A 16,748-nucleotide genomic window follows, 5' to 3' on the forward strand; every position below is an offset into this window, starting at 1 on the left:
AACAAAAAAGCTCAGTAATGACAATTTCAGCCCTTAGTGTAAGGAGCTGGGGAATGAACTGCCGGCAGTGCAGCGAGTGGGCGGAGCTCGTTACTGTGACGTAGCAACGAGCTGCTTGTTAAGGAACTATAATTTGGCGGAAGGAACTGCTAACATTAAAACATATTAAATGACACGCTCACGGCCCAATTTATTACTTTCTTAATTTTTTTTTATTTAACTGTTGTATAAAAGCAATAGAACACTCGAGGTCGTGTGTTATCGCGTATAATATCACGGCTGTGATTTGGTGGCAGGCATCAGCCGAAGGCGAGTGCCGTAGATCATCTCGCGATATTTCGCGAAAACACACTCCCTCACGTTCAATTGCTTATTTGATTGTTTTAAGTGACTTTATTAACCAAAATGGTCTCATATAGGCAGATAATTTTGTTTGTTTCCGACAAATTTCTCTCAACAAGCAAAATTTTCTGCCACTACAGTGAGATCACTTGACCCGCTAAAATCACTTAAAGCAACTACAAATATCTAGAAATAGGTTAAATAATCGTATAATAAGTTTACAACAATCTCAAATTGATACAAATAGATATATAGACTAGATACAAGATGATTTCACTTGTCAAGATATAATGTTTTGCAGTGCAGAGGTGGGAACATTTTCTCTTTCTCCAGTGTTCTGAAGTCGTCGTATGGAAGTCGGAAAATATCAGAAAATATCAGAAGTCAGAAAAATATACAGCCATTTATTAAGTTATAATAATGAAAAAGTTAATGAGACTTACTTTCTCATAATAATGACTTAATAATGTCTCATACTACTTACTATCTCAGAATAATGACAACATTTTCTCTGAGAATGTAAATCATAATTATAAGATACCAAGTCATAATTATGTGAAAGTGAGTCCTAATTATATGAGTGTCATAATTACAGAATTCTATAACATTACATAACTAATTATGAGACATCAAGTCATAATTATGGGATATTAAGTCATAATTATGAGATGCTAAGTCATAAATATAAGATACTAAGTAATAAATATGAAATACTAGGTCATTAAGATGAGATGCTAAGTCATAATTATGAAAAACTTTCTCATTATCATGATTTACTTAATAGCTATGTGTTTTTCTCCACTGGCGGAAACTGGCTCCCTACCATAAGTCCTCCAACTTCACTCATGTTTTTTTTTTTACATATTCACTCGTTCCCTCGTTCCCTTGTTTCCTCGTCCCCTCGTTCCCTCAGTGCAGCAGGAGGCAGCATAAAGCTCTGCAGATCTACAGCTCGGTCAGTAAAGCAGGAGATCATGGCTGACAGCCGGGAGAAAGGACTACAGGACTACAGAAAGAAATTACTCGAGCACAAAGAGATCGATGGGCGTCTGAAGGAGTGTGAGTGACAAATCTGGAATTTTTATTTTCTACTTTAACCTTTAAATCTCATAACGGACCCGTTTTCGACTTGTTTTCGTATGAATCCGCAGCCTCATTGAACTCGCTTTGTCATGCAGGAGTATGTAACGTTAGCTTAGCAAAATACACCCGTATTCCGCACCGTCCCGCCCTCTCTTGTTCAGGATTGGCTAATAATGTCCCTACGTTCTGCGTGAATATTGGCCAGTACGTTTTACTCTCCACCAGTCCGCCAATCACGGGGCGCGATTGAGCGAATACGAGTGGGAAAAAAATAACGCGCTGCTAGCAAAGCTAACAAGTTTATCCAAGAAACTGACTACCTAAACTCTATTCTGTATTCAAATAAAAGGTGTCAGATTATTTAAAATATCAGTGTTCAATCTTAGATTATATGTCTTTTATCAGGCTACATCCCCGCGTTCTTTGGCTCGCTGGGTCTAGCTAAGTTAGCTAGCTAGCTAAGTTAGCTCAGCTAACAGCTACAGTTACAGTAATGCAAATTAAATTAAATGGTTATAGTGAATTAAACTGACTCTCTCTAAGCTGTTTTATGTTTTGTCCAGTTCTAATTTGATTAATCGTTGCTCTGGATTGTGTTTTCAGTGAGAGAGCAGCTGAAAGAGCTCACTAAACAGTATGAGAAGTCTGAGAATGACCTGAAGGCTCTGCAGAGTGTTGGTCAGGTAAGAATTATTTACGCTGTTATGAATATTACTTACAGAAATTTACAACATTCTGAGTATTTACATCGCTTACATTACTCTATATGTTAACAGTATTTGCATTAAACTCAAGACTCATTGTTTGCCAAATGTACAGTTCTTTGTTTACAACGTTTAAAGGGGAATTCCACCTACATTTAAAATTTTCTGCCCAATTCAGTGGTTAATATGTGAACAAAGTTCATTCAGAGTGGTTTGGTGTGAAACGCTCTGTTCTAGAGAAACATACAGAGTCAGAATTGTTCACAGTGGTGGTGATGGGAACCAGATGTCCACCTATTGCTCCCTCACAAAGTTATTACATGAAATGGTTATGAATTCACTGACTGATGTCTGACACTGTTTTATGATAGTTTTGAGAACTTAAAATCCATTCATGGTGGAGGGATACATGCAGGGTGCTGTGAGGCAAAATAGTCACCAAAGAAAACTTTTATTTCAGATTTTCCACTATTTTCCCATCATCAACATTCCATGTAAAGCTCAGAAGACACGTATAGGTTCGCTGGTGGTTTTGGATAGTAAATAAAATGTCTATATTTGTGTTGTTGTCATGGCGACCCCTGATTCCTATCACCACTATAAAGACATCTGAACCATTTCACACACTCAATTATGGGGTAATTTTGGAAAATTGGTGGAACTTATTATTTGTAACTTATTGCAACATTATTATTTACAGTATTTACCTAACTAACTAAGACTAGCTCATATGACCTATCTCTGAGTAGTCTTACTATTTACCATCCATAAGGCTTTACAGTATTAACAAGACTTTTTACAGCAGTCTTATTATTTACACTATTTTATAGGAGTCTTATCAAGACTGTTTACAGCAATCTTTATTATTTAGTTCAATACAGAGAGTAAACATGGCTAAAGTGTACCAGTGATGACAGCAGAATGTTTGTATTAATGTGCTGTTTTTTCCATTGTAGATCGTTGGCGAGGTACTCAAACAGCTGACGGAGGAGAAGTGTAAGTCCTTTACCTTCTTCTATTGGTAATTTCTGTATATTGTCATTGTGAGGAGCTAAATGGATTTTCTTTGCATTTTCAGTTATTGTTAAAGCTACCAATGGCCCTCGCTATGTGGTTGGCTGTCGCAGACAGGTAAGCGCTGAATATACTGTACAGTTTTCACACATTTATTAGTATTAGTAGGATTTGGACTTCAGTATGACAGCATGCTTTTCTTTCTGCTGTTTCTGTTTATCACAGCTGGACAAAACCAAGCTGAAGCCTGGAACCAGAGTGGCTCTGGATATGACCACCCTCACAATCATGAGGTGAGCAGATGATCCTGCTTAAAAAAAAAAAAAAACCTCACTCACTCTAACAAATTTAGCCCAGATTCTCAGTCAGTCTGAGTTGGTCAGCTCTAGTCTGCAGATTTTTGGGTTGGAGTCGACAGTTGGAGAGAGAGTTGAGTTGTGTGTGAGACTCAAGGTTTACTGCCTCCCGATCGAGTTTCAGACCAGTCAGAGTTTATCAAACATGATTTGATTTTTTTCCAACCTGACTTTGAGCGTGATCTAGTGTAAACTGATCAGCGACTCAACATGAACTGAGTCCTCCAACAGCCTATGAGAACTGAGAGCGATAAAGAAGTAAAAAAGAAAAGCAAGTAAAAAAGAAAAGTGGTGAAAAGTCACTCGCGCTTGGAGCAAAGCTTTTTAATGAGCTGAGTTTAAGGCTCGAGCGAGTTTGTCTATCTAAAACTCTCTTTAAAAACTACCAGACTGATCATGTCTCTACACCCATGATCCTCCCTAAAAATGGTTACCTGCTGCTTCTTTACCGTGTCAGTGCAAACAACATTTGCAATCCACAATTGTTTATCTGTGTCATCTAGTAAGGGGAGAACATGAGTTCGCATGAGTTCAGTTCAGCAACAACTTGCAGTTTGAGAAGTGTGTCATCCCCAATACTTCAGTCACCCAAAAAATCTGCAGAAATCCGTCAGATAGTGTGAGATGCCCAGTCTGTTAAAATCTGTTAGGACTTTTTTTTAGTTTTTAGTGTACCTAAGGCTTTAAAGAGATATTAAAAAAAAAAGAATTGAATGTTTACCCCAAAATGTAGTTGATCAGCCAAGACATGTTTGTTGCCTCTTTAGTTTTAGCACTGGAACATACAAGGCCAGTGTAGCAAACAGGTAATTGAAGCCTTTGCCCCACTGATTAGCATCGTGCCTACCACATAAGTCTATTTAAGATTACAGTTTGACATGGTTTGAGCCATGAAGCTGAATTTAGCTTCCCTTTTCTCCAGCTCCTTATTTGAGAATTTTCCCTTTGCCTGGGGCGCCAGAATAACCTGCTGCACCATTCAATGTGAAACAGAAAATTCATATAAGAAGCTGGCAAATAGAGAACCCAAATTTACAGACACACTCTAGGCAAGTGTGTGGTGATTTAGGCATGCGGTTAGCACCATGTGAATTGGTGGAGTATAAGCTTCCATTACTTACAAAATTTGCCTTGTAGCTCCAAAGCCACAACCCGAGAAGCAAACTTCATACACCTTGTCTGACTGACTGTATTTGCGATGAAGACTGTGCACCTTTGCTTTAAGTGCCGCTCTGTTGAGATTCCGTTCTGCTTATTTGCAGGTATTTGCCACGTGAGGTCGACCCACTGGTGTACAACATGTCCCATGAAGACCCAGGCAGTGTGTCCTACTCGGAGATTGGTGGGCTGTCTGAGCAGATCCGTGAACTCAGAGAGGTGAGTGTATCTTCAGTGTGTAAAGCAGAGCTACGTCACTGAGAAAGAGAACCTGAGAACATTTATATTCATCCTTCTTCAGGTGATCGAGCTGCCGCTGACCAACCCTGAGCTGTTCCAGAGGGTGGGCATCATCCCCCCGAAAGGCTGCCTGCTGTATGGACCTCCAGGTGCTGTAACAGGCTGAATATTCTTATGTGTCTTTGTTTTGTTCTTTTAAAGCAATAGTTGTGTGAGTAATCTACTGTACCTTACCCCAAATTTAATTGATCAGCCAAGGTGTATTGGGTGTCTGAAGCTTGCTTCTCTAGTTTTAGCTCTGGAGCTAAGAGGCTAATGTAGCTAACAAATAGTGGAAGCTTCTAGCCCACCAATTACCATAAATGACATTCAGCCTTCAGAATAGCTGCTACTGCAGTTAAAAGATGTGAATTTGAGTGATGCCATAGGAAAAAAAAACATTTTTGGTACCCTAAAGAACCATGATTCAAAAGGTTTTGTGAGCTTAAAGAACGTCTTTCAAGGTTTAAATTGGATGAACCATCACATAATGAGATGAAAGTGCCAGAAAGGTTTCTTTACGCGATGCCATTGAGGAACCACTTTTGGTACACTAAAGAATCTTTCAGAGGATGGTCTTTGTAAAGAACCATTTTGTAAAGTAGATATCTGAGAATGGAGAACTTTTAAGTTTAAGGAACGTCCACAAAATAATACAAAGCTACATTGGTAACGTACCTTTTGTACAAATTTCTTTTTCAAACATGGTTCCTTGGGGAACCAAAAGTGGTTCTGCTATGGCAGCACTCAGAGAACCCTTTGTGGCACCTCTTTTTAAAGAGTGTATACCAATTTGAGATCTTTCTAGAACCTTTACCTTGTGTGTAAACTTTTAAAAGGTTCCTCACAGTCAAGTCTCATTACAACAGTGGTTCTCTAAAAAACATCCAGTGAATGATTCTTTAGAAAGTGGTTCTTCTGTGTCACCTTTATTTTAAAATGTGAACTGTGTTTATCTCAGCTAATGTGCTTTAGTCCACGTTGGTAGATAACGTACAGTGTCAGAAACCACCTAATCTACATTGTTAGCTTCATACATTAGCCTCCTAGCTGAATAAATGAGATTTTTCTTTTGAAACTATAAATAATAAAGTGTCTAAATGTGTCTCGAACAGGAACTGGAAAGACCCTTCTAGCAAGAGCTGTGGCCAGTCAGCTAGACTGCAATTTCCTGAAGGTAACAGAGAGCACCAATAAGATTTCTTCACGTTTCCTGTTGCTTTCTTTTGGAGAATAGTGCTGTTTAGCTGGACAGTGCATTAATGGTGGTGTTTCTGCAGGTGGTGTCCAGCTCCATCGTCGATAAGTACATTGGTGAGAGTGCCAGGCTGATTAGAGAAATGTTCAACTACGCTCGGGACCACCAGCCCTGCATCATCTTCATGGATGAGATCGATGCTATCGGTAATTTTTCCTTTCATCTAAATGAATCTAGTACTGTCTAAAACCCATGTGTCAAACACAGATCAGGCCCATATAATTACTCTCAATTTATTTTTATTTAGTTTATTTTTAATACTAGCCTGCTTCACAATGTGCTGCACTACAGTACCCAGCATGCACTGCAACATAACTTGTACTCCCACCCTCCTCCCCCAGCAACAATCTATGGGACAGTGGTTACACCACAAATTCTACACAATTCCACACCAGTAACATCATCAAACACACCAGCTGCGTTTCATCTGCAACTAACATAAACGTTATGAACGCTATAAACACTCAGCAGTTTAGAAACTGATCCCCAAAATTAATGAACTTGCAGAGAAAAGATGCCAGGTGTGTAGATCAAGCACACAGGTAGGTTTTAAAGACTTGCATCCTGGGGCCATTTTTTTTTTTTAAATATTTAAAGTTTTCATGTAATATTTTAAGGTTTACTACAAGTGCCTATATTTTGCTGTTGAGGTTCTACTGTTATTTCAATTAATAAGTCCAGTGGTCTGAAGAATGGAGTTCAAAGACGATATTTATAATATTTATCATCCCAAGAAGATAATTTTGATTTAATAGGATTTTGTTGAAAAAAAATATTTAAACAGTTGATCAGCTAAGACTTGTTCAGTGTGTAAATAAACATTTACTAAGGTGGAATTTTTTGTGAATGTCTTTTTAAAGGTGGTCGTCGTTTTTCTGAGGGAACATCTGCAGATAGAGAGATCCAGAGGACACTCATGGAGGTACGCCATGTCCATAGTTTTGGTTTTATGTTTGTAAATGAGAATGTACATTCTGTTAGACGGTGAGTGACCGTTTTCGTTATTAATTAGAGTTGGCATTTAACTGTTAGTAAATGTTTTCTGTAGCTGTTGAACCAGATGGATGGATTTGACACCCTGCACAGAGTGAAGATGATCATGGCTACTAACCGTCCAGACACTCTGGACCCAGCGCTGCTGCGGCCCGGCAGACTGGACAGGAAGATCCGTAAGTCAATTCTAAAACAAACAGTGCCTTTAACAAACCTAAGGGTACTTTACATTAGGAGAGAGGAGAAATGGTAAGACTGTGTCTTAGGCAGCATATGTTGCTCCAAAATGTGATCAGTGTTAATTGCGCGTTACCCACTACTTTTTTTGCAGATGCTTTATTTTTTACATTTTTTTTTAGGCAAGTTAGCCTCAAACCGTCCTCGCTTATAACAGACTCTGCCTTTCCTGGACGCTCCTTTTATATCTAAGCATGATTACATCACCTGTTCAAGATGTTTTCATTTAATTTACCCAACCTTTTTTTTTTTTGGAATTGACCAATTGTTCATGTAGATATATATATTTTTATATATAAAAATATACCCTTAGGTTTGTTTTATATATATAAAATATATGTTAACCAGTGAAAATAATAAACAGGGTGAGTTGTTGGTATTATTATTTTTATTTATTTATGTATGTATGTATGTATTTATAACCAAATGTATTTAACTGATTCTTAATTACAGACATTGAGCTGCCCAATGAACAGGCTCGTCTGGACATCCTGAAGATCCATTCGGGACCCATCACCAAACACGGAGACATAGGTGTGTTACAGTTCATACAGGAACTTCTCTTACATCTCTGCCTTCATCCTGAGCTCTAACTGAGCTGCTGCTCCTGTTTCTTAGATTATGAAGCCATCGTCAAGCTCTCGGATGGGTTCAATGGCGCTGACCTGAGAAACGTCTGCACAGAGGCTGGTACGGAACTGTCAGATACAGTACACAGAGTTTTTTTTCAGCTGTAGACCGTGATTTGAGAGTGGTTTTTGTGAAATGGTTCAGATTTCTTTACAGTGGTGGTGATAGGAACCAGGGGTCGCCATGACTACAACACACATATAGACCTTTTATTTACTATCCAAAACCACCAGTGAACCTACACGAGTCTTCTGAGTTTATATGGAATGTTGATGATGGGGAAATAGTGGAAAATCTGAAATAATAAGTTTTCTCTGGGGACTATTTTGCCTCACAACACCGTGCATATCATGTATCCCTCCACCATGAATGGATTTTAAGTTCTCAAAACTATCATAAAACAGTGTCTCAGACAGACAATGAATTCATAACCATTTCATGTAATAACTTTCTATGAGGGAGCATTTAGAAATGGACGTCTGGTTCCACCACTGTGAACAATTCTGACTCGGTAAGGTTCTCTAGAACAGAGCATTTCACACCAAACCATAATTTCTGATGTAAATGGTTACATCAAAACCATTTAATTATGGAGAAATTTTGGAAAATTGGTGGTATTTCCCTTTAATCAGGAAAGCTGAACGTGCTTTGTGAGAGAGGACCTATGAGTTTTCCCCGCATATCAGTGGTTCACCAAAAGTTAATTTGTTTTACACATTTACACAATGGAAATGGAGAGAATGTGCTAATTTTAGTTCTTTGTAAACCATTCCCTGTTATTTTTTGTTTGTTTTGTATGTGTATATTCATTCAGGGTTTGACACCTTTTCTCTGCTTTGCAGGTATGTTTGCTATCCGCGCAGACCGCGACTACGTCACTCAGGAAGATTTTATGAAGGCCGTACGGAAAGTGGCAGATTCTAAGAAGCTGGAATCCAAGCTGGATTATAAACCTGTATAAAATATCAGTGTCAGATTACAGGTGGTGGATGTTTTGCTCATGTTAAGAAGACCTTACGATACTTTTTGTCACTCTCAGTTGCAGAAAACTTTTCTTTTTATTATGTTTTGTGAACTGTGACAGCCAGCAGCTCCCTCTGATTGTTACTATCAGGATTTTACTATCCCGTGAGCTCAGCTGTAGGGAAACGTGTGTGTTCCGTAGTCCAAACACATCGACTATTGGCCTCGTCTGTAAGCCTCCAACATTTAAATCATACTACAACCCTCTATGTCCCGATTATAAAGCGTTGTTCCTGCCTTGTTTATCAAATCATTAAAGTTTGATACTGAACAGGTGCTTTATGTGCTTATTTTGTTAATAATGCTTTGAAACAGTATGTAAACATTGCTAAAGATTTTGAATGTACTGCCCAGTCAATACAGTCCATATAGGGAAAGTACAGAAACAGCACATTTTGAATTTATCTTTGTGATGTCACAAAAACCTTAACATCCAGTTCAGCCTACAGCAGTTTAGCCCTGCCCACTAACACTGAAGTCAGGGTCTTTTAGCCTGGACTGCTTCCTGAATGAAGTTCAATACAGGGCAGCTCATATCAGTCTTAAAGGCACAGTAACAAAAAAAGAAATCATGTAAATTTGAATTATGATAAAATAACAAAGATGAATAAGTCCTTTTTAAGAAGGCCCAGCCTTATTATAAACTAAGCACATTAATCAAAAGTCCAGAATTTATTTTTATTTTTTTCTATGGAATCAGTATGGTACAGTGAGTATATACAGCAGTTTTTACAGTAGACTGAACCTAGAGCTGGGCAATATGACACACACACACACACACATTATATATATCTATATATATATATATATATATATATATATATCATTATTGTGATTATGTCGCAGTAAAATAGAATACAATGGTTTGAACAATGCTTTTCTGAACATATTGTGTATATCGTCAGTACTTGCAGACACTGACCAATTGCATGTTTCATTATAAAGAGAGCAACATTAGTCCTGTTTAACTGGATTTAGTGCCAAATATTGAACAAAAATAGTTGTGTTTACAGTTTTTGTTAGCAATTTTAGGATGCAGCACTATTGGCTCTTTTTCCTCTTATCCAACTGATCAGATGTCTGAAACAAATATTGTGTATCGTGAAAATTTCCTGAAGTATCAAGATATTAGATTTTTGCCGTATCACCCACCTCTAACTGAACCGTTTTTTAACACTATCTTTGATTTTAATTAGTTTCTGACTTGAAGCGTCTCATCCAAAACGTTTTCCAGCAAGAAAACATAAACATGAAAACATGCAGTAGCTCCTCTTGCCTCAGCAGTTAGTAATACAATAAAATACATATGTACATACATATTAATTTAGGTATGATTAATTAACACTTTTAAACCATTTTACATATTAAAAAAACACATAAGAAAATAAAAATCCATACTATCTACATATTTTACAATCTGAATATGTAACATGAATTTCTGAAATGTCCTTCTTAGTCAACCACGGAGTTCACTGTCTGCATTTCCTTTAAGGTGCTACAAAATGCCCTTCAATCACTCAAAAAAAATAAATAAATAAAGGAATCAGCTCCTTTAATGAATGATTGTAGCGATTTTACATTAAAGTCTATCTGCTACACACAAGACTGAAGTGTCCCTTTAATATTTTAGAGCATCTGCCCACTGACTTCTATTATAACACAGTTATAATAAGTTACTTTATTTTATTTATGTTTATAAGTTCAGGGAAATCATTGTCTGGTAATCAGCTATAAGCTACAGATACAGCAGATATAAATTAGGTTTAAATGTACTAAAATGTTCTTGTAACACTTCAGAGCATCTGCCCTTTGACTTCCATTATAAAAGTTTTTTGTTCCTTTATAAGAACATGGCAATTCTTAAATCATAAAATCATATGTACTTCAGATGTAGTAGATAGAGATTAGATTGGAAAATTCTGAAGTATCCCTTTAACACTTCAGGTGAGCTGCCATTCCACTATAACTGTGTTTTAGATGATGCATTTTCTGTTCTTTTCCAAGTACAATTTAGTTATTGTCTGTGGTGATGAACTGTGTGCTACAGATAGGTTGGACAGATAGGTTGGACAAGGCTGAAGTGTCCCTTTAATATTTCAGAGCATCTGTCCATTGACTTCTATTATAAAGTTTCAATGGGTTTTTGTGAGTCAGTGGGTTTTGTATTCTTTACCATCTACAGGGGAATAACTATCCATCATAATAGACTGTACACTGCAGATGTAGCAGATAGAAATAAAAAACACTGAAGTATTCCTTTAACACTAACACTGATATCGATTATATATAACGTAGTATATAACGTAATTCACTCCTCCACTTCACCTTCAGGAAGTGTTTGATTGGCCAAAGCGAAGGACTCCACCACAAAAGCCCGGCACATCGGACAGTGCTGAAACCGCGTCACGCACCTGTCACAAACGCACGTGTGTCGGCATGGTAACAGCACTCTGTTCACTGGTGCGTTCTGACACACAACACAGTCTCTGCCTGGCACTCCTGGCTCCTCCTCTTCCTCCTCTGGCTCCTCCCCTTCCTCTTCAGGTGGTTTAGACTGTGGCCCAAGGTCTGCCATGGAGGATCCAGACTGCTCGCTGTTATCTGTCGACATGAAGAGAGGCTGCAGGAGAAACAGCAGACACAGATTTCAGTCATATTCTCTACACAGAATTAAAGCGATAGTTCAGTGAATAATCAGATTTACACAGTATGCTCTTTAATATGAATGTAGTCAATCAACCAATTGACTACAATGTCTGGAGTCTCCTTCTTTAGTTTCCTTCTTTAGTTTTAGCACTGAAGCTACAAGGCTAATGCCAGTGTAGCTAACAAGTAACGGGAGTTTACACCCCACCAATTAGCATTTTGCAAACAGCTTGCCTTGCTTTCTTTTCTATTTATTTATTATTCCCTTATTGAGACTGATGTATACTGATAGGTGTATCTAATAGTGGCTAATGTAACGAACAAATAATGGAAGCTTATGTACACCAATTAGCATGCTGCTAACTTAATCTCTGGAGTTGTTCAGCATGGACAAAATTCAAGCTTCATTGCTTGAAACGCCCAATCAGGACTGTTCTCTCTGTGATATCTAGGTAGACACAGCTGAGCAACCTCTCCCATTTGTTAGGACTTCAGGAGCTGGACTGAAGGCCTTACACTCTAGATTAACTACCAGCATAATTAGGAAGTGACTGAGGAACCAACCACTCATGCTTTAATTTACAATAGAGACCAAAAACATCACTCTAGTCCTACTGGAGGTTCTAGATATGTCACTGACTGTGAATATGAGCTGTAGTCTAAGCAGTGTTCTGGTTGGTTGTTAGGAAAGGAAAACTGCGGCTCTATGGCAAGACTCTTTTCTGAAAGAGTAAAACTGATTTATACAAGATTGGATATATGATAATGTCTGTTACAAGCTTCAAATGAAACATATGGAATATCAATTACAAGCTTCAAATGTCTGTGTTTAATCTAGAACAGAAAAAAATATTTATGGGACTCACCGTTAGCTTAGCGCTAACATATACTAGATATCCCATATGGGCGCTAACAGAAATTAGCATTATTTTTTTATTGTTTTATTTTTACATTAATGAGGTTTGACATGTATACTGTTTTAGCTATGCTAACGTACTTTAGTCCATGATCAAGTCTACTAGAGATCACTGAACAACTCATGGTTTGAGATAAGTAATGTTTCAAGCATGCGGTTAGCACTGTTGGAGTATAAGCTTCCATTACTTGTTAGCGATATTAGCCTTCTAGCTCCAGTGCTTAAACTAGAGAAGAAAACTTCAGACACCGAACTTCATTTGGAGAAAGGAGGGGGGAAACTGGATAAATGCCATTAGTTGGTGAACTACTCCTTTAACAGTACATGATTAATTACAGCCTTATAAGATTACTACGGGGACACACAGAGGTCAAACTGTGATTAAATTGATTAAATGAAAGCAGCTGTGAGCTGATTGAGGCGTACAAGGTCAGACTTCACCTTTAAATCATACATGTTCCCCTGAGCCGTGAGCAGAAACTGAAACAGAATCCTCGCAGACAGCCTGTATTTATCATCAGGAACATGGACCACCGTTACACTGGCGACCTGCAGAATCAGAGGAGAGCTTTGATATAAAATGAATATGAGTGACATATTTCAAGCGCTTTCAAGGCACATGTCTTGACAAAAATGACTGCAAACAGATAATTACTGTAATTAAGTTACTTAACAAACTTGGCAACCATCTGGGACACTGTAGCATAGCCAAGCAACACCTTAGCAACCAACTGGAATAGCATAGCAACAAATGATGTCAGAATCTCCCAACAGCCCCTCATACACACAAGATGTGTCCCAATTCAGGGGCTCCGTCCTTCGGAGTCTGCATTTGAAGGCTGAATGCGTCACAGCGGCGCGACTAGGCTGTCCCATTTTGAAGGCTCCTTCATATGCGGCCGAGAAATGTGTCCTTCTTTTCCATGGCAACGAAGGATCCAATGGGTGGATCTTTCGCCAGCCAACATATCCTGTTTTCATTGTGTGTCAGCAGAGGAGGAAACAGTGGCTGAGGGGTTCACTTTAAAATGTAATATTGGGTTTAAACTGAGTCAAAAAGCGAACAATACAAATTAAAAAAAAAAAAGCCAATGTGGTCTGAGTCAAAAATTACGCTAAAGTGCAGGCGCTGACAGTGAAGCATCTCCAGCTCTAATAAATGAAAAAATAAATAACTAAAATCAAAGTTTCTGGCTCCGTCTTTAAAGAACTTTAAAAGAAGCGGCGTTTTGTGATGTACCGGTAAGGGCGGGAACAGTGGTGCTGTGTATATACACACATGTTAGCAACCACCTGGGATACCATAGCTACGGCCTAGCAACACCTTAGCAACCACCTGGAATAACATAGTAATGGCCTAGCAACACGTTAGCAACCATCTGAGATAACATGGCTATGGCTTTGTCAAGCCAACTTAAAGTTTGTTCACAAACGTTCCCTTCTAGTTTACAGTATATTATATATCTTGAAACACTGAATTAAATTACATTTTTTATCAAAAATACCTTCTGGTGTGGAATTTAAAATATTTCAATCTTGTGTAAGTTATCAAACATAAAATAACACACATCATGAATACAGTTTGTCTTTTAAATGATACTCGCTGTTCCAGTATATTATATAATTAAATGTGTTTACTCACTATATTGTAAGAGTCTCTGTGCTCAGCATTAGCCAAAGTTAAAACAGCCACTAACGGATAACGATCCCGCGGGACAGACCCAAAATCCCACACCCCGACATCCACCGGCAGCTCAGTAAAGCACTCCTCCCTCTCCTCCTTCTGTACACTGAGATAACAGTTAAGGTAAAACTGCTTGGAGTTTACTGTTTATTGATTATTTATGGTCCAGTTAATGTGTTGGTTTTTGTGACATCACAATTCAAATTGGGCTGTTTGGTCAGGGCTGTTTGGTCTTAGGAGTATGCTTTGAAACTTTATCATAGTTTACATGGAACTTTTAAGGAATAAAAAGTGAATATTTTTCAATGATACAAGCTCTTTAAGACTGAAAGGATACTGAAAGGTCTGGCAGTGGAGGTAGTGAAACTGCAGGGCCTCCTGGAATGAGTGCGGTGTGGACAGTCTGGGTCCGTGCTGGTGTTTCTGCAGCGCAGTCTGAAGAGCCTGAACTTCACAGCCCCAAAAACAGCTCAGCATGCAGTCCTCCAGACAGTACGGCCGCAAACCCACTCCATCTGCGAGCACGCAGTAAACACGATCAGCAAGCCATTTATTTATCTGTTTTAGAGTGTAAACCTGATCAGAATGTGATGATAAAAGTGGCTGTGATAATGGGTGGATAACGCTCATCCTATTAGCATGCAATTAGCAGTAAATACAAACAGAACAGAACCAAAACACGGGTAATAATGGTAAAATCTGGCAAAAAAAAAGAGACAGTAAGGCCAAATGTACATAAATAATGGATTAGGACTAAGTTTTCATTGTTTTTTCAGCTTTTAAAAATAGCTAGTGAAAGTGAACGCATGGCACTGTTAGCTTGCCGCTAACACAACACTGCATCTCTTACAGTGGAATTTAGCATTATTGTACTGTGAGTTAAAAACACAGTCAAAAGTTCTGAGAAAGACCTGTAGCAGAGCAGACGGGCAGACGTCTTGCGTTGTGCTTGTTTCGGCCAGCGGAGGGGGCTGCTGCTGCTATTTACTGACCACTTCTACCACTTGCTTGCCTAGTTTTACAGAACACTGCTGTGTAAAACTCCACCAGAAGCTCACAAGTGTCCAGTGAGTTAACAACTTCACCACAAGTCTTTTCAAGACACGAGCTGACCCAGGGGTTAAAGCACCTCTTTTTATGTCATAGATAAAAGCATCGGATACTTTAATGATATATTGACAGCTGAACTGGAAGTGTACTTGGTTTCCATTTTAGAAATCTTGTCACCTTATATAAGTACCAATAATATTACAAACCAATATTACACTACGGACACACCCACACTCAAATTACTGTGCTTTTATTCTGAAGAACTAATAGATTCCAGAACCTGTGCTTATAAAGTCAAATACAATAGTAAAAAATAAGAGAACACCTCAAGCTCAAACTCAAACGTATGTGCATTATTGCATCCCTGCTGTCTTACCCGCTACTGTGCCCGCTGTTGTGCCCATCTCCAGAGCGAAGGGATTGGTAACCTGCACCATCCTCTTCTCTGGAACAGAGGAGAAAGATTCCGCTTCATCAGAGCTGTGCAGGATCACCGGGACATCAAAGCCAAACCTGGAGGCAGAGCACACAAACCAATTACTGCTAGAACCTCAGCCAAAGTTCTGCTTTTACAGAGAGAACCAGTATTATTACAATAATAATACACCAACAATATTACAATTCTATAATACCCTACCAGCCAAAAAACTGCTGTAATGCAATATTTTTGTTTTTATTTAATTATTATTAATCTTACCAGCAAAACACTGCAGTACTGTAGTATATCATTATTTATTTTATTTTTTATTTAATAATAAACAGTACCCACTGCGGTGCTATAGCGTATTATTATTTATTTAATTTTTATTTAGCTAACAATAAACATTACCATAGCCCAGCACTACTGTACTGTGGTGTGTTATTATTTATTTTATTTTTATTTAATAATAATCATTACCCATAGCCCAGCACTGCTGTACTGTGGTGTGTTATTATTTATTTTATTTTTATTTAATAATAATCATTACCCATAGCCCAGCACTGCGGTACTGTGGTGTGTTATTATTTATTTTATTTTTATTTAATAATAATCATTACCCATAGCCCAGCACTGCGGTACTGTGGTGTGTTATTATTTATTTTATTTTTATTTAATAATAATCATTACCCATAGCCCAGCAGAGCCGCTGCGGTGATGATGAAGCAGACTGAAATGACGCTGATGTAGAAAACAGGAGAATATTCATACAGCTTGACCAGGAACTCCGCGGCCATTCCCAAAAACACTCTAACGTGAGATGCGTGAGGACTGAAATTTTAAACAGTTTAAAAGAGAAAAATGTGGAAATTAACTCGGCGCTGTCACAACAAACCCACCACAACACACTCACTTCCGCTTACTGAAGCTACGGCGGCCCGTTCGCTCAATCGGAGC

General features: G+C 38.3%; 2 protein-coding genes across 2 annotated transcripts; one reads left to right on the plus strand and one right to left on the minus strand.

Moving 5' to 3' along the window:
* The first annotated feature begins 1,272 nt into the window (after positions 1-1,272).
* psmc6 (proteasome 26S subunit, ATPase 6) lies at positions 1,273-9,348 on the plus strand. The gene is made up of 14 exons (XM_036582420.1): positions 1,273-1,401; positions 2,029-2,108; positions 3,086-3,125; positions 3,208-3,260; positions 3,369-3,436; positions 4,762-4,876; positions 4,959-5,046; positions 6,052-6,113; positions 6,217-6,340; positions 7,055-7,116; positions 7,243-7,363; positions 7,878-7,958; positions 8,043-8,114; positions 8,897-9,348. Exons 1-14 carry the CDS (start codon positions 1,317-1,319, stop codon positions 9,013-9,015), a joined length of 1,170 nt encoding a protein of 389 aa, XP_036438313.1. The 5' UTR covers positions 1,273-1,316; the 3' UTR covers positions 9,016-9,348.
* cgrrf1 (cell growth regulator with ring finger domain 1) lies at positions 9,090-16,738 on the minus strand. The gene is made up of 6 exons (XM_036582421.1): positions 16,482-16,738; positions 15,750-15,886; positions 14,661-14,838; positions 14,282-14,429; positions 13,081-13,188; positions 9,090-11,697 (listed from the first exon to the last, which is right to left on the minus strand). Exons 1-6 carry the CDS (start codon positions 16,586-16,588, stop codon positions 11,386-11,388), a joined length of 990 nt encoding a protein of 329 aa, XP_036438314.1. The 5' UTR covers positions 16,589-16,738; the 3' UTR covers positions 9,090-11,385.
* Positions 16,739-16,748: the final 10 nt, after the last annotated feature.

Source organism: Colossoma macropomum, unplaced genomic scaffold (genome assembly GCF_904425465.1).
Source record: "Colossoma macropomum unplaced genomic scaffold, Colossoma_macropomum, whole genome shotgun sequence".
NCBI lineage: Eukaryota > Metazoa > Chordata > Actinopteri > Characiformes > Serrasalmidae > Colossoma > Colossoma macropomum.

Bases quoted from the DNA above. Each gene is read 5' to 3' on its own strand.
- psmc6 (XM_036582420.1), top strand. From the start codon at position 1,317: ATGGCTGACAGCCGGGAGAAAGGACTACAGGACTACAGAAAGAAATTA. The intron at 4,877-4,958 runs GTGAGTGTATCT...ATCCTTCTTCAG, and splicing joins AGATCCGTGAACTCAGAGAG to GTGATCGAGCTGCCGCTGAC. The intron at 6,114-6,216 runs GTAACAGAGAGC...GTGTTTCTGCAG, and splicing joins TAGACTGCAATTTCCTGAAG to GTGGTGTCCAGCTCCATCGT.
- cgrrf1 (XM_036582421.1), bottom strand. From the start codon at position 16,588: ATGGCCGCGGAGTTCCTGGTCAAGCTGTATGAATATTCTCCTGTTTTC. The intron at 14,839-15,749 runs GTAAGACAGCAG...GCGTGCTCGCAG, and splicing joins AACAGCGGGCACAGTAGCGG to ATGGAGTGGGTTTGCGGCCG. The intron at 13,189-14,281 runs GTGAGTAAACAC...CTGATTCTGCAG, and splicing joins ACAGAGACTCTTACAATATA to GTCGCCAGTGTAACGGTGGT.